The sequence below is a fragment of the Sceloporus occidentalis genome, unplaced genomic scaffold, assembly GCF_023333645.1.
Source record: "Sceloporus occidentalis isolate IW3139 unplaced genomic scaffold, rSceOcc1.0.p SCAF_4, whole genome shotgun sequence".
In the NCBI taxonomy this organism is placed as follows: domain Eukaryota; kingdom Metazoa; phylum Chordata; class Lepidosauria; order Squamata; family Phrynosomatidae; genus Sceloporus; species Sceloporus occidentalis.
This window is the reverse complement of record NW_028316984.1, coordinates 187,577,666-187,602,510: the sequence shown is the minus strand read 5'-3', so window position 1 is coordinate 187,602,510 and position 24,845 is coordinate 187,577,666. Positions and strand designations below refer to the sequence as shown.

Sequence of the window (24,845 nt, the reverse complement as noted above, 5' to 3'; positions counted from 1 at the left end):
ATTCCATTTTCTAGCTATCCATTTATGATATGCTTCAACATTTTTTGGCTTTTCTTTGCAGAAATACAAAATACTGAAAACTATTATCTTCTCTGACATAAAATTTTAGAGTTGGAAGGGGTTAGAAGGGCTATCTAGTCTTACCCCCCACCACCATGCAGCTATACACTCTCTACACTTTAGCTGTTACAGATGCAGCTAAAGGATTCTCAAAAGATGGGCATCGAACCTCTTTTTAAAGACTTCCGAACAAGAGCTGCATCCGCAATGCAGAAATAATCTGGTTGGACGCTCTCTTAATTGCCAGGGCTCAATACTATGGAATTATGGGAATGGTAGTTTGTTGTGGCACCAGAGCTCTAGGACAGAAAAAGCTAAATGTCTTACCAAACTACTATTCCCAGAATTCCATAGCACTGAACCATGGCAGTTAAAGGGGTGTCAAACCAGATTATTTCTATAGCCTAGCTAGACGCAAGGTCTTTAAATCACCATAGACACCAGTACTTTTCTTAAATAGTTTTAAATGAAGTAAAATAAATGTTGCATCATACTTTCCCATTTACTCAAGCTATATGCCAGAAATAATTATTCAAAATCTGGGTCTTCATATTTTCAAGAAAATATGTAAGGGGTCGTTCACATGATGGTATAACCTGGGTTGCAAACCAGTTTAAAAGTGGGTACTTCACACTTGAATCAGTTTACAAACCAGTTTAAACATGGGTCATTCACACTTGAATCAGGTTTTTCCAACCTGATTAGGGATTATGTCAAATCCCTTTAGCACAGGTTTTCCGATACCAGGTTTCCCCCGTCTCTTTTCAAAAAACCTGGGTTTTATTTAGGTGCTTATAATAGGAACTTGCTCCCAATTCCCATTCGGGGCATCCTGAAGGGAGGGGATTAATGGGCATAGGGTGGACAGACAGGCAGAACATGCCCAACCCATCACAGAGTGAATGGCAAGCACCATTTTTTGTGCTAGCGCTAGTTGTTGACAGAGATTTCAAATTTCCCACAATTGGAACCTTTAAACTACTGCTTAGGGTTTTTTTTTAAAATTTTTATTTTTTACAGAATTTGCAAACCTTTTGAGTTTGCATGGCTGAGTATTCTGTTAAATATTCTTTATAACCCCGCTAACATATCATTCAGCTGTCTCCCTTTTCTGATTGTTTGTGTTCCATAACTGATGTGTTGTCAGATGCACCCAAGCAGGGAACAGGTGGTTTTGGGGGCATGTTTTTTATCTTTAAAGTGTGTCCAGATGGCATGGAAAAGGACTTGAAACAAAGAATCCATGATGGGGCTGGAAGACCATGTGGAGTAGGCATCACAAATGGTGATAGCGGATCCAAAGTGACCTCAATGACAACAGAAGTGGAATGACGTAGATGGACATTGTTTGATTGACAGAACAACAAAAAAACCTGAACATGATCGAATGCGATCGGTACGGAGGATCCATTTTGAATCGGTGCTTTGGTCAATGTGAACTTTGAGAGGGTTAAATTGAGCCAGAGAGATTTGATTGGGTTAAACCTAGTGGAAGCTTCAATTCAAGTCAGATTCAGTCAGATTCGGTATTGCATTTATCCAAATCGCTATAGATCTCCCCAGCGCAAAACGCTAGTGTGAATGAGCCCTAAGATGATTACTTCTCTACGGTATCGCTTTTGCCTCTTTCTATCAAAAATAACTTCAAAAAGGTGTGGCTGTATGCGATTTTATAAATCCACACCATCAAGGAGTGACACTCCCTTTCCAATTCTCTTTGCTACTGCAGTTCAGGGCCCTACCATGTTTGAAACAATTCAGGTTGTGAACCTATTTGTTGTTAAGTGCCTTCAACTCAACCTTACCATAGGGTTTTCTTGGCAACATATATTCAGAGGTTTGCCATTGCCTTTTTCTGTATGACTAGTCCAAGATCACCCCAAAAGATTGTCTGGGGGTTCAAAGTCGAACATTCCTAGTCCAACATTCAAATGACTACCTTGTGATGTCTCTCCCAGGTATTGGTTGTTGTTGTTTGGGCCTTCAATTCATTTCTGACTTCTAGTAACTCAAAGGCAAACTTATCATGAGGCTAAGAGCGTGTGACCAGGGGGTTTACATGGCTGAGCCAGGATTCGAACCCTGCTCTCCAGAATCATAAACCAATGCTCAAAAAAACTACATCATGCTGGCTCAAAGATAGCTTTATTTGGGTACAAATAAAGTTCAGAGACAAACTAAATCCACAGAATCCACTGGGTGGCAGCAGATTCCCAGAAATAAAGTGGAACTTCCATTTTCCCTCTCAATAATCCCTATGTCTCATGCCTTATGAGGAGAGACTTAGGAAGCTGGGTATGTTCAGCCTGGAGAAAAGAAGGTTAAGAGGTGATATAATGATAGCCCTGTTTAAGTATTTGAAGGGGTGCCATATTGAGGATGGAGCAAGCTTGTTTACTCCAGCTCCCGGAGCTGGACCCGGAGCAGTGGGTGCAAACTACAGGAGAAGAGATTTCACCTAAACATCCGGAGGAACTTCCTGACAGTGAGAGCTGTTCAACAGTGGAACACACTCCCTTGGAGAGTGGTGGAGTCTCCTTCTTTAGGAGTCTTTAAACAGAGGCTGGATGGCCAACTGTTGAGGGTGCTTTGATTGTGTCTTCTTGCATGACAGGAGGTTGGACTGGATGGCCCTTGGGGTCTCTTCCAGCTTGATGAGTCTATGAATCCCTTGTTGTAAAGGTAGCCAACTATGAGATTTGGATTCAAACAGTTGTTGTCAATGTTGAGAGGTAGGATGAAAATCCAAAACCCACCAGATGTCTTGAAAATCACTATCATTATATTTAGAAAAAAGGGGGGGGGGAATAGCAGCAGGCAACTTTACAGAACAGGGGGAAAAAACCAAGAAATAGGATGTATTTAACCAGTCGAAAATAGAAAAACTACTATTTTAAGGTATAGAAAGCATTGGACTATGATTCTGGAGAACAGGGTTTGAATCTCCACTCGGCCTTGAAACCCACTGGGTGACCTTAGGCAAGTCACACACTCTCAACCCCAAAGGCTGGCAATAGCAAATCCCCTCTGAAGAAACTTGCCAAAAAACAACAACAACATGATAGGTTCACATTAGGATAGCCCCAAGTTGGAAATGGCTTGAAAACACAGAAAAACAACAGCACAGCAGAATAGGAAGGGATGGACTGAGTGAGTTACAGATATTTTCTTAGATTCTTTTTTCCTGGTTTCACAGATGTATGCTGAGATGTGCAGCTGCAAGTCTCAGTCCATCATTCCTGTGGCTGGGGATATGCTGTTGGACCATCGCTGTATTACTGGTGGTTCCTTTATTTACAAGAATTAAAATACAGTATTTACACTGACCTGTGGATAAATCGACTCAGGTTTTTTTGATTAAAAATTCTAGACTTATACACGAGTATATACAGTAATCAGTATATTTTGCAGTTAAACAATACATCGTCCAATAGTTTCCACTGGGACAACATAAACATTAACTGCAGGTAGGAAAAAGCACACACACACACACACACACACACACACAATTCTTTTTTAAAAAAGGCACAAACCCACAGTATATTACATTCAAATGCTTTATTTTTTCCCAACTACAATTTTTTTTCAAACTACAAATTTAGCATACAGCTAATAACAGAAGGCAAACATCAACCTGAACACTTAAATGTCTAGTGCATCTAATCCAAAAGCAAATACTGTTTTCCTAGTTGGCTGCTCTGAAAGTTAACTAAAAAGTTAAACTGAAGTAATTTCCCAGTTTTATTTATCTCACTTGGGTTCTTTGAAGCACTGGTTCACACTAAGCCACATTATCAAAGTTAGCCAACTTGAGAACATTAACCACAGCCATTTATATATCTCCTTAAACCCATAAAAGAAAAAAAGAAAAAAGGAACCCTTTCAGATTGTTCGCTCCCTCCACCTGAAGGGTTACATCCATGAAAAAGACAGTCCTCCTTGACTGGCATCAATCCACTATCCCAGAACGGTTACTTTTTGGACTACAACTCCCAAAATCTCCCAGCTAAATGAAGGAGGATTCCAGAATTCCAAATATGATAGTCCTCAAAGTTGCAGCTATCTTGCTCCTTCAGATGCTTGCCAGGCACTTTTACATGTCAAAAGGAGAAGAGCTGAGTGTTGCATCAATGTGGTCAACAGCACTCATGCATTAGCCAGGGAGCTTTGGACCTCCAGATATTTTTGGACTCCTAGTACTAAGACATCCCCCTCCAGCCAGCATAGTTAATGGTAAAGGAGAGCTGAAGTCCATAACATCTGCAGAGCCAAAGGTTCTCCACCCCTGCAGTACCAAATGGCTAACATGTGGACTGGATATAAATTGTTCAGAATTCAAATAAGGCACATACTTTTTAAAAAAGGCTACAAGTAGTCAGTTAGGAAAACATAAAATAATTAAACAGAGAACTTCATTTTTATGTGGTACTTACAGATATATGTTGCTTCTTGGAACAATTTAAATCCTACAAATGCTTATTTGCAAAACAAAATTGATTAGTCATGACTAGATATGACTTTTGGCAAGATGTGCTTAGCGTAAGATCCTTAGGCATTCAGTAAAACCAGCTTATGCAACTGGTACAGAAAGGTGTCCTTTTCTCTTGCATCCCGTGGGTCAGACTGGTCAATGACAAGGTTTGATTTCTGCTAATGAGGGGAAAGAAATTTTAGTTTCAAATGACTAAATTTGAGAACAGTATCTAACCCTATCCCCAAAGCCTGCCTTTTTATTTTGAACAGGAAAGAGTGGACAACTGTGGGCCCCTCCAGATGCAGTTACACTGCACTGTTACACTTGAACGCAGCCATATTCAGAATATTCCAAAACTACACAATTATGAAAAGCCACATCTAGCTCATCAGTCGTGCATTACATCTGCAAGCTGTTTTGAAGGCTCTAGTAATTTTGCCAGCCATTTTTTCATTTGGTTATATTCTAATAAAATCTAAATGGTCAGAGGTTGGGGAGGGTATCAAATCTTACCTGATTCCATTCATAGGGATTATCATACCACTTAGGAGTAATCACATTGCGAGGCTTTGATTTACAGATCAAGCTGGAGAAAGACAAGATTTATTGTGAGCAATGAAAATCCATGTTATCAGGACAGACACTTCTTTTAAATTGAAAATTCATTATAATTTCTGAATTCTCTGTAGATTGAGAACCAGTATGCTCTAATGGTTTGAGTGTTGGAATATAACTCTGGAGACCATGATTTGAATTCCTGATCAGCGGTGACCTTGGGCACAAGTCACATTCTCCCTACCTCATGCTAATGGAGTTGAAATTTTATTACCTGGCTTTTCCCTAGTCCTCACATGTCCGAGTAGGGGAGTGACCTCTGTCTGCACTGAGATCCCTCCAGAACAAATGAACTACAACAGAAATATCTGATACAGAATGTAGGCTTGTGACTCTAACACTGTCACTTTCCTTCTCGTATATGATTTTTAAAACATATTTTTGTTTGATGAAGAAGCCAGTGGGGCTTCAAAAGCTTGCATGATATATTTTGTACATTTTGGTTGACCAATAAAGCTATTGCTCTTTTGTGGATTTTCTTGCATTTTGCTGCATGGCCAACACAGCTATCCCAGTGTCTCCAAGATCCTTGGCCATCAACAGTTCTGTTGAGGTCTGTTCAGAGCTGTGGCTTCCTTTATAAAGAAAAAATCTTCTGTAATGTGGTCTTCCTCATAAGGCCAGATATTATGCAGAAGAAATGTCTGCACTGATACAAAATCCTAATCTCTGAAATATTCCTGTGAGCCTATACTGATCAGTTTAGCAGCTAGGAGCCCAATTTACGTATCCCTTATAATGGAGGAGGAGGGATTTTGCATTAGAAGTCTCTTTGATATTTTTGACACATATGTACTTTTAAATTATATCCCTGTGCCATGGAATTTAAGTGATGGTCAATATGATTGGATTCTATATGTTTTTACGGTAGCTAAAAGACTTATACTTCACAATTGGAAAAGATAAACCCATACAGACATTCTCCGCAAAGCAGTTTCAGAAGACAGCAATTTCCTGTGCTTTAGGGTCCAGCAGGGGTGAGGAATGCAACTTTCCTCCTATTCCTACATCATGATACAAAGCATTTTAATCTATCCAAAGGACACCCATTCCTTCCACTGTAGATAATATCATCCAACCCAGAGCTTGGAAAAGTCTGGGTACTACAAATTCCTGAATTGTGGAGTTGTCCAGAACAGGCACACTTTTAAGTTCTTATCTAATTTATCTAAGGCCCTCCCTCCATCTTAACTGCTACCATCCTGGCCTCAGAGAGAGAGGAGAGGCAGGCACAGCTCCACCATGCTTCGCACCAAAGGCAGATGAAAAACCCTCCCTCCATCTTAACCATCACTGCCCTGGCCTTGGAAGGAGAGAAGAACCAGCAGCATCTGCCAATCCCCTTCCCCACTGCCTTTCCCTTCTCCTTTTGTGTCATGTCTTTTTAAACTGTAAGGCTGCGGGAAGAGAACTGTCCAGTTAACAATCTGCAAACTGATCTGAGAGCCTTTGTGGCTGAAGAGTGGGGTATAAATATTCTAAATAAATAAATAACTCAGCTCAAACTTGTATTCAGACATTCTCCAGATATGTGTGGCCGGGCCAGCCAGCACTCCCTGCCTCTATGTGCCAAGCACCTAATGAAACTTCACTCAACTTCTCACCCCATGCAGCTAAATGAGCACCCCAAACAATCCCAAGGAAAAAGTACTCCAATCTCCAGATCACTCTGGTTCTCTTTGAAACAGAAGCAGTTACATGCATTTGAGTCTTTAGTCCTGCTCCAGTGACCAGGAATTCAAAGGGAAAATGAGAGCTTAGTTGAGAAGTTGCAGCATTCCAGATGTTGAAGTCGAAGGCTTTCATGGCCAGCATCCATAGTTTTTTGTGGTTTTTTGGGGCTATGTGGCCGTGTTCTAGAAGAGTTTATTCCTGACATTTCGCCGGCATCTGTGGCTGGCATCTTCAGACAATGTTGGCATGCAAGTCCCAACCTAGAGTCACATAGTATGTATATACCCCACTCATTTCCATGCCAGCATTCTCTGAAGATGCCAGCCACAGATGCCAGCGAAATGTCAGGAATAAACTCTTCTAGAATATAGCCACATAGCCTGAAAAATCCACAAAAAACTATTCCAGATGTTGCTAGACTGCCATTCCAATCATTCCTTGCCACTGTTTGATGTCAATGACCCCTTTGTGGAAGGGTCTTCCAGGGTTCCCTATCTGGGTCACTGGCCTACACTCAGGTTTCTGGTGGTAGTGCACAAATCTCTTTAATGACTCTTGATAGCTGGGGACACTCTCTTATTAGCCCACTCAGTCATCTAGGTCTGCTGAGAAGGTATTCTAGCAGTTCCATAGGTGGCTGAAATCTGCTTGGAATCCACTAGGGCTTTTAGTGTGCTGGTTCCAATCCTGTGGAATGCCCTTCCAACTGTGATTGAGTCTAGCCTTCTCTCTCTTTAGTATCTACCAAAAACATCTCTCTTCAAACAAGCATCTTCTCACTAATGTACAACCATCACACATTTATCAATGGAACATTGTGCATTTACCAGTTTTAATCTATTTGCACAGTGGTTTGAGATGTCAGATGTGGAACAGCTATCCAGATGTTTTTTATATTGTGGATTTTAAATGATGAATTTGAAATGTAGATTGTTTTAATATGTGTACAACTTATCTGTCCTTTTAAATGGATTGTGTTTAACTGCTGTCTTTTTAACTGACACCATTTGTTTGTTAACCTATGTTCTCCGTCTCGATTCATGGGAAGATTATGATTATGATTATTATTATTATTATTATTATTATTATTATATGTTCAATGAGTAAGAAAATTGTCAATGCTGGCTAGAGCTAATAAGCTACGCAGGCCAAAAAAACATTTCGAGGGCCACATGTTTCTTCCCCATGGACTAAAGGAAGAACTTTGCTATTACAGAGGGCAGAGAAACTTCCATAAACTTTTACTGGGGTCTTACTATGCAAGCAGGAAAGTAGCAGTGGTACCCAATGCATAGAGTGGGATAAACCTACATTGCAAGCTTACTACAGTGTCAAGAGCTTCCATTTGCCAACCTTACTTTAAAGAAGGGAAGACTGTAAGCCTGAGGGCAGGGAACCACCTAATTAAAAATAATAATAATTGTAAGCTGCTCTGAGAGCCTTTAGGGCTGAAGGGCAGGGTATAAATAATGTAAATATGTATATTTATATCCAGCAACTACAGGCCTCGCCTGGAAAGACAAAGAGCCCTCCTTCCAACCACCACCTTGAGGGGGAGAGAGGCCTATGTGAGAAAGCAGATGAGCTGGACTTTCCCCCTTCCCTACTGTCATTCCCTTCTCCTTTTGACCATCCATTAAGAACGTAAGCCCTTCTTCCATTTCCATCTGCCTTGGTCCAGGCCTTGGAGGTAGAGAAGCACTGCTGGACCTGATCCCCTTCCCCACCACCTCTCCCTTCTCCTTTTGTGTCGTGTATTTTTAGATTGTAAGCCTGCGGGCAGGGAACCATCTAACTAAAAGTTTCTATGTACAGTGCTGTGTAAATTGACAGCGCTTTATAAATAAAGGTTAATAATAATAATAATAATAATAATAATAATAATAATAATAAAGTCACTTACAGAGAAATCTGCTGTTCTTTATGGGGATGTGGCCTTAAATGAGGAGTGGGCACCCAGGCCACATGCAGCCCCCAAGGCCATTTTACTGGTACCTAGGAGTCCAACAAATACCCCTCTCAATGCCCTTTAGAGTGCATGGGGGTACTTTCACCATTCACCACTTCCCGGGCCAATTAGGCACAGGGGAGTGCTTTTTTGAAACAGGGAAGTGACTTCTGCTCACTTTCTGTTGTCTGAAAAAGGCTTCTCCTGGACCTAAAATGGACCAAAGGAGGCTAAAACATGGTGAAAATCAATGGTTTTCAAACAGTGGGGTGGGACATAGGGGGAGGAAAGCGAGAGTTGCTCAAGGGGAGCGTGAGACTTTAGAGACCCTGATCCCTCCTCCTCCTTCCACACTTTTTAATGTGTAAAACATACACGTGTTGAGTCAAATATTGCATTTATTTAAATAAAACTGTTCTAATTCGAATAATATTATTTCCTTACAAAATGTTAAAAATAATAATATACATGAATATGTGAATGGTAATACCCACACCAAATAAACAAAATATTTTTATTCATATACTAAGTTGAGTGGCACAACATTTGTACGCAGATGCAAAGGAAATCCGAAGGGTAAAAGATTTGAATACCATTGGTGAAAATGGTTCCCACACCCCCTTGAGGGTGTTGCAAGGGGTGCAGTGGGGTGGGGGTCTGCAGCCTGCCAAGGTTTCCTGTGGGTCCAAATATAGGCCCCCTAGCTTCTACAGCTGCCTATCCTTGCCTTCATTCCACAAGCCCCACTTCCTGCTACCCCCATGTGTAGCCAATACCATTCCTCCACCATCATTAACACCATGGCTAATGAGATGAGGATACTTCTACCATGACACTCAATGATTCCAGTGTGACTGAAATAATTTATTACAAACAATTTGACAAGACAAGCTTTTAAACATCATCATGAAAGTTCGTCTCCCAGTGTTAACATTTGCATTGCTTGGGTTGCATATGCACGCATGCTGCTGTACTCATCTATAGATTTAATGCTAGCTATTTTTAGAACCTTTTGTCGTACGTGACAACTCGATTACCACAGACTCCTTGCCTGCCAACTCCTGTCTTTTTGAGCTCTGCAAGTACAGCAGCGATATATTTTAATTCATTCTGTCTAGACATGTTTTTCAAATACAGAACTTCCTCTTAAACAGTGATGACATATGGTAAATACAATTAACTTAAAATTGCAGATGCATGAAATGCCCTGAATACATAATGATGTGTTTAGTCTCTCTTAGGACTGCCATTAGTCTCTCTCTCTCTCTGTGTATGTGTGTGTGTTTCAAAAGAAAGAAAGAAAGAGAGAGAGAGAGAGAGAGAGAGAGATTTGGCCTTCTTTTATCTGTCCAGGATCAAAGCAAGTATAGTCAACCCTCTTTATCCACAGATTCCTTATCCACGGATTCAACTACCCATGGTTTGAAATTATTTTACAATATATGTAAATTCCAAAAAGCAAACATTGATTTTACCACTGTATTTAATGAGATTGGAGTATCCACAGCAATTGGTATCCATTGGTTGGGGTTGTGTGTGTCCTGAAACTAAACGTCAGCAGATACCAAGGACCCACTGAGATAAACATTGAAGTCAACTTATAAAATGACTGAGTTCTGAAGGTAAAGTAATGGGCACTGGGAAAATCTTCTGGTCAAATAAGAATGACCAGACAGAGGAGCTGGCATAAATACTCTAAAGGCAGCAGATCCTGTCTTATCTTGCAAGCTAAGCAGGGTCAACTCGGGTTAGTACTTGCATGGGAGATGGCCAAAGAACACCAGGTGCTTTATTTCAGAGGCAGCAACTGGCAAAACCATCTCCTTGCCTAAGACAACCATGTGAAATTCATGGGGTCTCCATAATTTAACAGGGGGCTTGAAGGTGCGCACACACACACACACACACAGTTGAAAGATGCCAAGAGAATCCTTTTTTCATATCTACAGGAATGCCTGTGAATTTTGAAGCAAGGGAGGGGGATATTCACCAGCATACCTCTAGCCAGCAACAACAACTTCTTTTTTTGCCTAGAAGTCTGTGCAATGACGTTACAGGGTATGCTGGGGAAAATAGTATGGAAGTCACCCGCTGAACAGAGGATAAAATGTCAGCGCAAGTTGCCTCCTCCTTGCCCACAAGTGCTGTAATGTCACCTTTTACTGACATGATCACAAACTGAGTGGGAAAATTTTGACTCAGTCCTGTTATTGAGGAAACTCTGGCTTATTCAAATCTATGCAAACATAAACTCTATTGGGACTGACGTAGATACAGTGCATACATTTGGAAGTAGGATCATGGGATCCCAAAGGCACTGGTCATGCTCACTTGTCCTAGCCTTCTCAGGTCCCCATTTGGCCATGTTGAACAGTAAAACATGCAAAAATGTTCTACTAGTTTTGTTTAGATAGTAGAATAATATTTATTAAAGCTGATAACATTAGGATGAAAGCAAGACCACCTTACAGATGAATTTAACTCAATTTAAGAAGATGCAAATCTCAACAGAGTTAATTAAGTTAATAAGAGATTTTTTGGAGCTCTCATCTTCACAGGGTAGCCATAATTCAAAGCTGATTTGATAGCGAAGGGGAACAGCAGATAACAACAAGAACTCTTCACATGAATACAGGCCCTCACATCGTACTGTGTAGTAAAGTTGGAAACTGAGAGGATTGGACAGTGTATGTATGTAGTCACAGCATTATTCATGTGTTTATCCACCTTTTCAGATTTAACACCTGCACAGGCTTATAGAAGATTTGGCAACAGGTTTTTTTTTTTAATCATAAGACAAAAGAAGGGAATGGCCAAACTGTCAAATGACACAGACAGACTTAATTACAATGACAACATTTTAAAAAAGAGAGTGAAAAATAAGAAATAGTTTACCTTAAAAGTTTTTGGCGTGCAGCTTGCTGTAACTGGGAAATTCTCTCTTGACCAAAATGCAACAGGCCATTTGGACCATCACTGACTAATTTATTAATGGCACGCCTTAGAATATTTATCTGTGAAAAAGAAGGAGGAGGGGGTTTTTTTTACACTGCTTGCAGCTGCTTTTATTTAAAAATGAATGCACAAAGTGTCTGGCTTTAACAAAATGACTAACCTGATTCAGCATGAAACACTTTTAAATTGCATCTGAGAATTCATTTATTAAATCATGAACTTATATACCCTTTAATTTTTTTCTTTGCAAATAATCAAAAATTCAGTTTGAAAAAAAAAACCTGAAGAAGTAAAGCAGAACGTCACAAGCAGCAAAAGCTCTTGAAAGGAGACAGTTTCTCTTTAGTGTAAAGTATTGTTGGCCCTTCATATCCATGAATTCAACCATCCACAGTCTGAAAATATATATATATATATATATATATATATATATATATCTCCATCCCCCTAAAAAGCAAGCCTTGATTTTGCAATTTTATATAAAGAACACCATGTTACTAGCCCATTGTACTTGAGCATCCACAGTTTATCATATCCACAGGGAGTCCTGACTGGAACCAAACCCCAGCAGGTACCAAGGGCCTATTGTAACAGTACAATATAATAAATAAAAGCTACCCTATTGTTAAAAAGAAAAACAATATCACTAGGGATGAGTGGGTTAAAACACATTTACACCATAGGACTACTACTAATTATCTCCATAAGGACTAGATTGAAAGTAAATTCTTGATCTGTTTTGAAAAACCTTTACATTGTGCTTCTGATTTGTGAAAATTTAATCTAAACTAGCCAGGGAACCATACAAATTTAATTCTTTCATAACCTCAAGGGCTTCTTTTTGCAGTGACCCTGGGCAAGTCACACTCCCTCAGCCTCAATGGAAGGCAAAGGCTAACCGCCATGAAAAATTTCGCCAAGAAAACCTCATAGTTTTAAGGTTGCCGTAAGTTGGAAATGACTTGAAGGCACACAGAAAATAATACAAGGTTATACAAATAATACAGTATACTAATACAATCAATAACACACTAATATGGAATTTACCCATTCCTATTAGTTCTCTAAAATCAGTTTAGCAGTAGTCAGTGATCACAGTCGAGAGTGGGATATTGTCATCAGCTTTTATATAGAATCTGATGAGTAAGCCCGCCGGAAGAGATCCATTTTGAGTGTCTTCTTAAAGGCCTCTAAAGTAGTAATGCAATGGATCTCTTCCGGTAGGCCATTCTATAATTTTGGAATCGCTGCTGTAAACGCCCTGTGGGAAGTTGTCATTAACCTAGTACTATGATGTTCCAGTAAATACTTCCCTGATGTTCTGAGAGTGCGGAGCGGATTATGTAGGGAGAGACATTCCCGCAAGTAACTTGGGCCCAAGCCATGTAGGGCTTTAAAGGTGATGACCAATGCCTTGTATTGCGCTCGGAAGCTAATTAGCAACCAGTGAAGAGATTTTAGTACTGGTGTTATATGGTCAAACCTCGATGTACCGGTGACCAATCTGGCTGCTGCATTTTTAACCTATTTAAGCTTCCAAACTTGATACAAGAGTAGCCCCAAATAGAGCACATTACAGAAATCTAAACGAGAGATTACATCCTTTCGGTCCAGGTAGGGACGCAGTTGGCCTATCAACTGAAGCTGATACCAAGCACTCCTGGTAGTCGCATTTATATGAGATGACAACTGCAGGGACAGATCAAAAAGTACTCCCAAACTGCAAACTTCATCCTTTAGGGGAAGTGTGACCCCGTCCAGGACTGGCTGACAAATTTCCGTGCCTGGACTTAGAGTACCTATCGCGAGTACCTCCGTTTTCTCTGGATTCAGTGTGAGTTTGTTTTCCCTCATCCAGCCCATTACCAAACCAAGGCAGGCATCTAGAGGAGAGATGCCATCCCTAGTCACTGCAACAGTTGGAGACATAGAGAAATAGATTTGGGTGTCATCAGCGTACTGATAACACCGCGCCCCATGACTCTGGATGATCTCTCCCAGCGGCTTCATGTAAATGTTGAATAGCATTGGAGACACTTGCGCTTTGAGGGACACCCAATATGAGCTCCCTCTTGGACGAATAACTGTCCCCAAATGACACCATCTGGGCTCTGCCTGAGAGGTAGGACCTGAACCACTGCAAAACAGTGCCTCCAATACCTAACTCCCTCAGGCATTCCAGAAGGATACCTTGGTCAATGGTATTGAAGGCTGCTGAGACGTCCAAGAGCACCAGCAGGGTCACACTTCCCCTGTCGATGCCCAGACGGAGATCATCGACCAAGGTGACCATGGCTGTCTCAACTCCATATCCTGCCCTGAAGCCGGTTTGAAATGGGTCTAGATAATCGGTTTCATCCAAGATAACCTAGAGCTGGAAGGCAACTGCCCTCTCAATCACTGTACCTAAGAATGGTAAAAGGGAGATCGGTCTGTAGTTATTCCTCACAAGGGGATCTAGGGAGGGTTTTTTTTTAAAGCGGTCTGACAACCGCCTGCTTTAATTTCGATGGAAATTTTCCCTCCCTAAGGGATGCATTAATTATAGTTTGTAATAATATTTTTGTTGCCCTGTCCTCCTTCCTACAAGCCCCCCTGGGTCCTGGTGCCCTCCCTCTCCCAGGCTCCCTGGATGCTGGTGCCCTCCCTGGGTCCCTCCTCCTGCTGCTGCCTCCTTCTTCCTCCTCCTCTTCCTCAGTCAGGCTCCTCCTGCCTTCTTCTTCTTCTTCCCCCTTGCGCCTGACCCTGACCCTTCAGCATCTGCATCTCTCTTGAGCATCACACTCTCTCAGCCTCCAACACCCCCCCCCCATTTCCAAGCTGGGCAGCTGCTTATGTCGTGGATGATTGACAGGGGATGCTGAAGCAGCGCTGCCAGTTGGGACGACAATCAGGGCAAATTAAATCGCTTGGACTGGGGTATGGAAAAGATCTCCTTTGATAATGGGGACTGGGTTTTTTTAAGAATCGTTTTCAAACCCAGGACAGAGACAAATCACGGAGTGAGTCATCCTGTCAGTGGGAATGAGGCCTAAGAAATCCAAAGGCTGTATGTTAATAGTATGAGGTACTCCAATCATTTGCTACTTTAAAATTTGAAGTAGTCATGCCTGTTTTACCTGAGTTATGTCATCTGCACCAATCTCTACATCAAACGCAAGCTCAATGTCATGGTCTTGGAAGATAGGTGTTCTCACTGTATGATTCCATCCTAAACCACAAAGGGCACCGATATATCTTGTTTGGTTTTCATCAGTCCTAAAGAGATGAACAGACTTTCTAAGAGCTGCCACAACGTGCAACAATAAGCTTAAAACTTCTGATAATATAAGACACTGACCCCATACATATTTTGAGGGGAGATGATAAAGAAAGCAACATACAGACATTTCTTAAAATTGATTGCAACTGTTTAGAAAGTGAGCACTTACCTGAGATCTATAACTGGAGCAAAAAGCATACCAAGCAGTGCTGGAAGACCTGGGATATGAGGCATCAGAGATGTCTCCCTCAGCAACATTGTGGATCCTGTTGTCATCAAATATATATATATAAATATATTTCTAAAATGCAGCAGGCTCACAAACAGCAGATGCTATGGTAAACAGAATTACACAATGCAGACACAAGCAATCCTGTTAAGAATGCAATAGTCACCTGTTGCATTTACTGATACGGAGGCAGCGACCAAGAGCTGTTGAAATGAATTCTCAGGCGTATCACTGACAACGACAGAGTTCACACTCTCCTTCTCGACCAAAACCATTCTAGGAAAGGGAGGAAGAATAATCACACTGTACAACCCATTGTGACAACTGCTTTGCAGAGAATTCCCTTCATAAAGGAGAACAAAAAATTTAAGACAGAAATGTTTCATTCACTAACAGGCTAAGACCACGCTATTAAAAATAATACCAGTGATTAAGAAACAGGCAAGTGATTCAGAGGGGAAAAAATAGCATGTATTCACACATTTACAAAATCCATCACTGATAGTAGGGTCACAGAAAAGATACAGCCTGTTCCAAGAGAACTTGTGTCCCAAGAGGCCTTCTTCTCTAAACTTGTTGGGAAAAGTACAATAAGAGTGCTTGTACCTGATATGCTGACAATCATTGAAGACCTCTTTAACTGTAATGGCTCAATCTTATAGAGTCCTAGGATTTCCAGTTTGGTGAGGGACTTAGAATTTTCTGCCAGAGAGCTCCAGTACACTCCCTAGACAACAACACTAAAGCTCTCTAGCACCGAATTCTCGGTATCTCACCAAATTTGCTGTTGTTGTGCTAATTTTACAGAGACCCTAAGGAGAATCTCGCATAGGGTTTTCTTGGTAAGATTTATTCAGAGGGGTTCGACATTGTCTTCCCCTGAGGCTGAGAAAGTGTGACGTGTTCAAGGTCACCCAGTGGGTTTCCATGGCCAAGTGGAGATTTGAACCCTAGGTCTCCAAAGTCATAGTCCAATGCCACTCAAACTATGTGGGCTCTCATCCTCAAAAAACTAAAGGTTTCCTCTTTGACAAGGTTGTCAAGTCGTGTCTGACATCCTCACCAAACTACAAATTTCAAATATTCCACAGGCTGAAGTCATGGTAGTTAAAAGGTTAATCATCTACTATACGTATGCAACACAGACAAAATGGAGATGCAGGAAAGAGCACCGGCTGCAGCAGTCTGATCGTGGAATGCATTCTCCACAGAGACCAAACTGAAAACCAGTGTTGCTGTAATTTCAGCACCAAGTTAAGAAAAAAGTGGCTGTGAACATAAGTCTTTAGGGCTCAAGTGATCATGCTCGTTAAACTGTATATTTTGTTTCAGCGGAATGGTTTTTAATTGTTTAAATTATTTTTAAATTCTTTGTAGAAGTTGTTTTCAGTTATTGTATACTATCGCAAGATGTCTAATACAGACTGGGGTAGAAATATTTTAATTAAGAAATATTCTCTGAAAGGAGGGAACCTGCTAAGATGATGCCTAATGAAATTCAAACAGAGGTGCAGAGGCACTCCCTCCAGTGGTGAAAGAACTCTGTCAAGGCACATGATTCTCCTTATCTAAACATTTTGCATTTAATGTGCTTTGCTTTGTTTTTGATTGGTTATTAGATGGTAAATACAGGTTTAATTTGCAAATCTGATAGCTGAAGAATATATCCATGAAGAACCCCCATTATACAAGGAAAAATAGGATAATCATAGGGAATATGTGTCTAGATTGGCAACAGATATCAAACCATAACACACCATCCTACCTGAACCTGGAGACTCTGGTCATACTGCTGAACTTCACATTGTAGGGGTTGAAAGGACCAGTAAGTGTTGCCTTTAGGAAAGAAAAAAGGTGTCACCCATACTGTATCTTTGTGTGGTGAATGTATAACTTCTTGATGGATATATAATGGACTGGACTGGACTGATGCCTTACATGTAATGTTATTGAATGTAACAAAGATGAAGTGCCCATGCATTGTATATGTATATATAAACTGATGCATCTGTATAATAAATAGCCTTTAAAAAGTACCAAAAGTGTCAGTTTATTCCCATGTAAACATCATGAAACTCTTAGACTTGAAAATGTTGATTTTAACATCAATCCAGGTTGATGTTAACTTGGCATGTCTGGTTTAACCACTACCATGAGTCGGGAATCCAGGTGACTAGAAGTTGATAAAAGTGACCCCAGAAAGAAACCAGAATTGGCTAACAAGTGGCAATGACCCTCACTCCTTCAGTCTAAGAGGTAGGGGTGGGGAACCACACCTGTTCCACTCCACAGTCTTTTCAAATAGTAAAAGAAATCTTGTCTTGCTTTCTCCAGAAAGTGAATTATGGATAATGGGAGTAGATTACTGAAATATCCTATTCCTATAGTACATGTGAACCTCATTTTAAGCCACTTTGCTTTAGAGTGTGGCACTAATGTGGCACTTTTCAATTATATAGTACAGTGTCAGTTTTGTTATCTGTGTTCAGTCTGTTTATAGCATTGGTGCATTTCATGTCTCAGTGCTGTGTTATGGCAATTTTAAAATGTATTTTTTATTTCTGCTATTTTTTTTTTTTTAGGCTGATATCTTTATAATGATAGTGCAGATATATTTTTAGGCTTTTACATGCACTGGCAAGTGAAAAAATATGATAGATTTTAAGACAATATTTACTTTATGGTAGTGGTCTGAAACCTAACCCACCATATTAGTGAAGAATACCTGTAGTATTTAATCAGTAAACAAGAAATTTACACTTGTTGCAGTAAGTCATAGCAGAAGTTTTGGTGGTCATGATTTCAATTTTTCACTATGATCTTTTGTCAGTGGGTAATACAGCTTGCCAAGGCTGCCCATCCCTGAAACAGAGCTACAAAATCCACAAGCTAGCATACTTCCTCTTTCATTTCTCTTACTATGGCAATGGTTGGACTGAAAGATTACAGCTCTGTTTTAAGTCAATCACATTTTAGTTTTACATCCAAACTCTAAAATTTTGGTTAATTTTAACCACAGTTAGTTTAAAACCTAACATCTTAATCAGTGGTTTCATACTGGCTTGTCTCAAACAGCTATAGTTAAGATTAAGCATGGTTTGTTATGTTTGAATGACACCATAAGCTGTGGTTAATATAAAGTTTCTGACCAGCTCACAGCTATGGCAGAGATGAAGGGGACATGTTTCAAACTGATATTTGCTGTGTGTCCATTTCTATGAAGCAGGGGGTGGGAGAAAAACCTTCCAAAAGTCTGTGATGGCACCTGTTTTCAATGTCAAATGAAGATGCAATCTGCTATGAACAGGCATGTTAAGAAAAATAGCCTATTATCCTTCAGGAAATTTGCAACATGCTACTCTGAAAGAACATTGCAGGTGAAAGAGGAATAAGATATTCATTTCTTTTAAGTTTACCTTGCAGTTTGGTGTACCAAACCGATTGGCAGAACAGTTCTGCAACAACATTTCAATCAAGCATTTCTCTTCTTCTCTTGAGTTGTTCTGTACAGGTGAAGCTTCATTCTCCTGGTTTGATTCTGGCTTTGAAAACAGCCGTTTGAGATTTTCATTGCTTAGCTAAGACAAAAGTGTGGGGGAAGAGACAGAGACAGACAAAAAGCCTTACTTACCAAGAGGGCCATCCCTAACATACAGTAAAGTGAGATGGCCACCTCAGGTAGTTCTTTTTGTGTCATGAGAATAGCAAACAGGTTATTATTTAACTAATTCCTAATGTATTTTTACTGTCAGACAGGGGAAGAAGTGATGTTTTCTGTGTCAGTTGCACCCCATGCTCAGTAAGAACATTTGGATAATTTTTCTGCTAAATAGTGACCCCACACGACTCAAATAATGTGCTGGCTGGAATTCTCTTTTTCTCCCACTATTGCAGTGCCTTCCAGTAGATTCCCAAAAATTGTTTGTGTCTAATTTTTTAGATAAAAATGTCCCTAATACCATCACAAATATAGGCAGTTTGGGCCCACTGTCCCTTTCAACTATTTCAGAAAAACCTTGAAAATCAGTCCCTTTTAGGTCAAATCTCAGAACTAGAAGTGATGCACTGTCACTTCCAACTGCAGCAAGAGCAATGCTGAGGCCTCCAGGTATGAGTGGCCCCACACCCTCTACTACTTGTCTTTGCAATAATGTAAGCCTTCTTCTGGATCAGAAATATGTTTTCATAATTGTGTATGTTTCAAATTCAATCTTGATTCCATTTGTGCAAATCATACCAAGGTGCTGTAGAATCATAGAATCAGAGTTGGAAGAGACTACAAGGGCCATCCAATCCAACCCCCTGCCATGCAGGATATTGCCTAACTGTAGTTTCACTTAGCTGAGTCAGACTTGCCACACTGCTTGCACAATCATAAGCAGACCACTACTACTTCTTGTATTCCTCTTGTTTATGCTAGACCCAGCCATGAGCTTGTTACAATTACGTGTTACTAGGCTTTAACAGAGTAGGAACATGTGATTTCCAGATACTGCTGGATTGTAACTCCCACTTTTCCCCACCATTGGCTATGCAGAAACTGCAGGCTCCACCCTGGTGTAGGGCATAAGAACTATACTTAATTGTCAAACAATGCAAAACTTATATCAAAATCATACACAGTGTAAATGGCTCTTGTGTAAATGGCTCTTGTGTTTACTTCTTCCCTCCCTTGTTTTCAAAACTCTGAAAAACTACCCATTTAACACAAAGAGACATACGACTGATTCGTAGGAATCTTCTGCCAGTTCGGCATGGCATTCTTCAATAAGCATATCACGGATGTTGACAATCTCCATTGCTCCAGAGTATCGAAGGATATTGACATGCAAGATGCTGTGCACAATCGAGAAGACCTTCACCATGAGGGCACAACCATTGACCAAAGAAATAAATCTCTGACTTGCAGCACGACTCCACTGCTCTCCACAGACCAGAGAGTGTGCAGAGGGACGCATTCTACGCACTTTGAATTCCAGAGCCTGAGCAGAAACAAAATTCATCAGAAGAGGTAGGTGATTTGTTAGAAAGTTAACACTTGAAGATTTTGTGATGCTTAATTCCCAACACCTCCACCTCCTATTGCACCAACAGAAAAACAAGCACTACCTGGAAGGGAAGTTCTTGAAGATGACTTGGGATCTCTCGTAAGCAGTCCAAAGCCACTTTTGACCTGTTGCCATAATCAACATAGAAAACCTGCATGATTAAAGCAATGATGGTTTCAAGAGACTGAGAATTCTTCCAATTAAGTAAACAGATAGTGTACAGATTCTGTAGAGTGACCACACATAAATGGTGTGTCATATGTAGCAATCTCACTGAACGCAGCCAGTGGCCTTGTGGAAGCTGCCTGAAACAATACCTGTGAAGTGGCTGCAGGTACTCTAGAAGCAAATCACTTTTTGTGCAGCAGGAATCGGACCACTACTCTGCCAGCTCTCACACCATCATTACAAAATGGAAACTACATTCTGGAGTGGCATGGAAACAAAACCATGCAAGATCACCTGGTCTCCATAGTGAGCTGCTCCATGGTTTGACAACTAGCACAGTTGCCAGATGAAGCCACACCTCAGTGGTAATATTTCTGCTTTGCAGCAGAGAGTCTCAGGATCAGTTCTTAGCATTCCCAGGTAAGTCTGTGAAAGAGTCCATCCTGAAATCCTAGAAAGTGACTGGAAAGCAATAAATACTAACCAAAATAAACCAGACCTCTGACCCAGAATATAACAATGTCCTAAGGGCCAAATGATGTCATTTGATAGAAGGCCAGATGTGTTCAGACTGTTTTGCCACCACAACTCACATTTTGCTTTGCTCGATAATCCTCCTTCCCAGGAATGGGCAACTTGTGGCCCCCAGATTATTGCTGGAATGCAACTCCCAACAGCCCTAAAGGGGACAACTAATGAGAGGTGATGATAATTGCAGTCCAACATCATCTGGAGAATCCCAAGTGGCCTACTCCAACTCTATCCTAATCCTTTCCATATCCCCAACTGGCATTCTACCTCTTGTGCCTTTTCTCCATTTTACTATCACAAGGCTGATTCAAGGATTATAGGCTCCACATACAAAAGTGTCCCAAGATACATCCATGTGGCAATGTGATAACATGGGGCAATGACACTGGAAGCCAACTTGCTCCCCAGACACCACTGCACCAGCAATTTCATTGCAGGCAAATGCCATGAACAGGCAGTGATAGCATAAGACATTTCTGTGAGACAAAGCGCATGTACCTATTTTAGTCAGAGCTTGTAAGAGTTATTTTTTGGACTACACTAGGCCTTTGGTATCCACTGGGGCTTGTTTCCAACCTCCCCCCCCCCCCCCGCATGGATACCAAAATCTATGGATGCACAAGTCCCTTTTAATACAATGATATAATGAAATGGGGCCCCTTATATAAAATGGCAAAACAAGGTTTGCTTTTAGAATTTACATTAGTTTTGAATATTTTCAAGCCATGGATGGTTGAATCTGTGGGCTGACTGTACAAATAGGGGATTCTTAGAATTGAGGTCCAAAAATATCCAGTTTCCCAAGCTCTGGTTATAGCACTGCAATACAGTAGAGAGAGTGTTATTTTATTTTACTTATTGCTACCACCACAACTACTGCTGCTCAAATTAAAAGCCACCTGCAACACTTCTCTATGATGCTTGGAGCTACAATTGAATCTTCCAACATCATAAAGCCCTACAGCAACATAGGGTAAACAGGGTAACTTCTCTTTGTCAATTTACAAGAGATAAAAGAATTGATGGAAAGACACCATGATTTTGGCAGCATGGATGGTGGCAGCAGGGGTCAAAAGGGTTTGAAAATGGGTGTAAGGGCAACAGACAGCCTAAGGGCTACCCACATCTACTCTAATATTATAAATTGTATTTTTAAGCTTACCTCTGCACTGTCTCCAGATACATACAGGATTTGGGCTCGGTAGTATTTCTCATCCTCCCAATCTGTAAATGGTGCCAAACAAACCAAATCTGGATAGGGACGAACTGACAAAGGGGTCAGCTCCAGCTGGTTGATCTCAGCAGATAAACTTTTTAATATATTCATGCTTTTCTCATCTATTCTGTAACCCCAGAAGTGTCCAACTTCTACCACCTAAAAAATAAATAGCATGGGGTTTTTTTGGGGATGCCCTGTCTGGCACAAGTTTTGTTTCTAAACATTCTACAAGATTAACTTTTAAATGTTTGAGGTAGAAAATTTTAGAAAGGTCTCCTCGGACTGCAGAAACAAAAACACATTGCCGCGTTTGAGACCAAGTTCTGATACAACTCAGGATTAGTTTGCCTATCTGTATTCCTCATGTTTGTTTGACATAAACAAGGGCATTCCAAAGTATGGGAGAAAAAGGGAACAGACATCTTATATCTCAGAATGTCTACTTTTTAAAAATTAAAATTTTTAAATTAAATTAAAAAGTAGAAATTGTGTGCCCCTCCAGATGTTTTGACCTCTCTCTGAGTCAGGACATGGCACATGCTGGGAAAACTATTCATAAGAGAGCAGTAAGAGAAATTGATGGATGCTCCACCTTAACAAAATAGATTCTACCAAAACATTAGGAAGAACTTTTTTACTATACGAACTGCTTGCCAATGGAACAGATTGCCTTGAAAGATAGTGGACTCTTTACTTTTTGAGGTCTTTAGGCAGAGGTTGGATGAGCATTTTTCAGGTTAAGAACACCAACAGATATGAATCAGGATGGCTAGATTTGTTATTATTAATTGTGGTCAGATAAGCTTCAATGTATGGTGACCTTATAAATCAGAGATCTCCAACAGACCGTAACTGGAATCCTTTATGGCAATGTATCTTTCTTAACTTTACGTATACTCAGCTACATAGCAGAGGTGCTAAGAAACCCTGTTAGTGAATTTATTTTATTTATTAGCCGTCCTGAATCCCATTTTGAGAGAAAGTCGGGATATAAATCCCTTAAATAAATAAAATAAAAATATATTTAACTTTAGTAACATATTTATGTTTCTTATTCTATTTAATTCTATCTTGTATTACTATCTATTGTTTTATATGTATTTTGTAGAATGTATGCCATCGACAGGTTTCATTTTTATCGATTTTATTGTCTGTATGTACAGCACTGTGCACATCTATATAAATAAATAAATAAATAAATAATAATAATAATAATAATAATAATAATAATAATAATTTCACCCTTTATACAGAGATCTCAGGGTGGCATCCAAAAAAAACCAAACAACATTTATGAATAATTAAAATAATTGTAAAAGGTTAAAACATATTAAACAATTAATAAATTAAAAAGACTGATTAAAGTGTTAAAATAGTTTAAAATGTATTGAAACCTTGTACATGGGAAGATTTTGTAAAATCAGTTAGGTCCCAAAAGCTTTTATAAACATCCATGTTTTGACTTGGCTGCCAAACAGCAGCAATGTCAGTTAGGCCTTCAAGCAGGAGGGGAGTCCATAATTGGGATGTCACAGCAGAAAAGGCCCTTTTCCATGTCCTTGAGCAGCATATTGCTTGATGGGACAGAAAGAATGGCCTGCCCCATAGACCTTAAATCTCATCAGGTACATATATATAGGCACTCCTTCAATAACAATACTAATAGCAAGTACATTTCTATACTGCTTATCAGTGAACTGGCACTCCCTAAGCAGCTTACAATCTGTAACACAGTCACTCCCAACAAGCTGGGTACTCATTTTACTGACCTACAAGAAGGATGGAAGGCTGAGTCAATCTTGGAGCCCTCCAGGATCAAACTTACAATTTTGTGGCTTCAGTATTGGAATTTAACCACTGCGCTGCGCCACCAGTTCTCCTCTTAGTATCAAGATCCCATGCTGTTTAAGGCTTTAAATGTCATTATCTGCACCTTGAATTGAATGTATTGGCAACCAGTGTAATTCTTTTAATACTGGTGTTATATGGCTTTTATATGATGCTCCTGTCAGCAGTCTACCTGCTGCATTTTGCATCAGTTGAAGTTTCCAAGTTGTGTTCAAGGGCAACCGCACATAGAGTGCATTACTGTAGTCTATTTGGAAAGCTGTAATCTATTTGGGAAGCTGCATTACTGTAAGCTACTGTGGCTAAATTATCCCTATACAGGAAAAGCCATAGCTGGCAGACCCTCAATGGGTCCCCAGCATGCCAGACCATGGAGTCCACCTCGGTCTCCAGTGAGCTAAGAGTACTCCCAAGCTATACATCTGTTCCTTCAAAGGGGTCCAGGACAGGTAGCGTCCCCAGTTTCTGGACCAAAGATTCACCAATCCACAGAACCTCTGGCTCATCAGGAGTTATCTTCAAAATTGCCAAGATGCTTAACGGAACACTGGCAAAAGTGTCCCAATATACACAGGCACACTAGGCACTCCCTAGTCGGTGTCCCAATGCACAGTGTGCCCAATAGACATGATGTACTGTTGTGCATCAATCATTTCACTGGCTCTCCTATGTAGTGACATAACAGCAGCTCTTTGCTGGATATGAATGTTACAGTGCTGACCAATTTTCATTCCTACAGGTTAAGTCCATTTATGAAGATGTAAATCCCCAACAGGATTCCGGTGCTTCATATTAATAGCTCTGTTTTTCTACT

The 24,845-nt window shown here is 40.3% G+C and overlaps 1 protein-coding gene across 5 annotated transcripts in view; it reads right to left on the bottom strand.

Moving 5' to 3' along the window:
* Window positions 1–3,623: 3,623 nt before the first annotated feature.
* TDRD9 (tudor domain containing 9) overlaps window positions 3,624–24,845 on the bottom strand; it is a 147,204-nt gene continuing 125,982 nt past the window's right edge. For 4 of the 5 annotated variants that reach the window (XM_089522641.1, XM_089522643.1, XM_089522644.1 and 1 more), the window contains 11 exons: window positions 22,127–22,339; window positions 20,327–20,416; window positions 19,939–20,199; window positions 18,634–18,795; window positions 16,983–17,053; window positions 15,384–15,493; window positions 15,158–15,254; window positions 14,846–14,984; window positions 11,667–11,785; window positions 5,048–5,120; window positions 3,624–4,710 (listed from right to left, as the gene is read on the bottom strand). In XM_089522641.1, the coding sequence (XP_089378767.1) occupies window positions 4,609–4,710; window positions 5,048–5,120; window positions 11,667–11,785; window positions 14,846–14,984; window positions 15,158–15,254; window positions 15,384–15,493; window positions 16,983–17,053; window positions 18,634–18,795; window positions 19,939–20,199; window positions 20,327–20,416; window positions 22,127–22,339 (1,437 nt within the window). In that variant the 3' untranslated portion in view covers window positions 3,624–4,608. The remainder of the gene's footprint in view (window positions 4,711–5,047; window positions 5,121–11,666; window positions 11,786–14,845; window positions 14,985–15,157; window positions 15,255–15,383; window positions 15,494–16,982; window positions 17,054–18,633; window positions 18,796–19,938; window positions 20,200–20,326; window positions 20,417–22,126; window positions 22,340–24,845) is intronic. The other variant, XM_089522642.1, reaches the window with a different exon arrangement.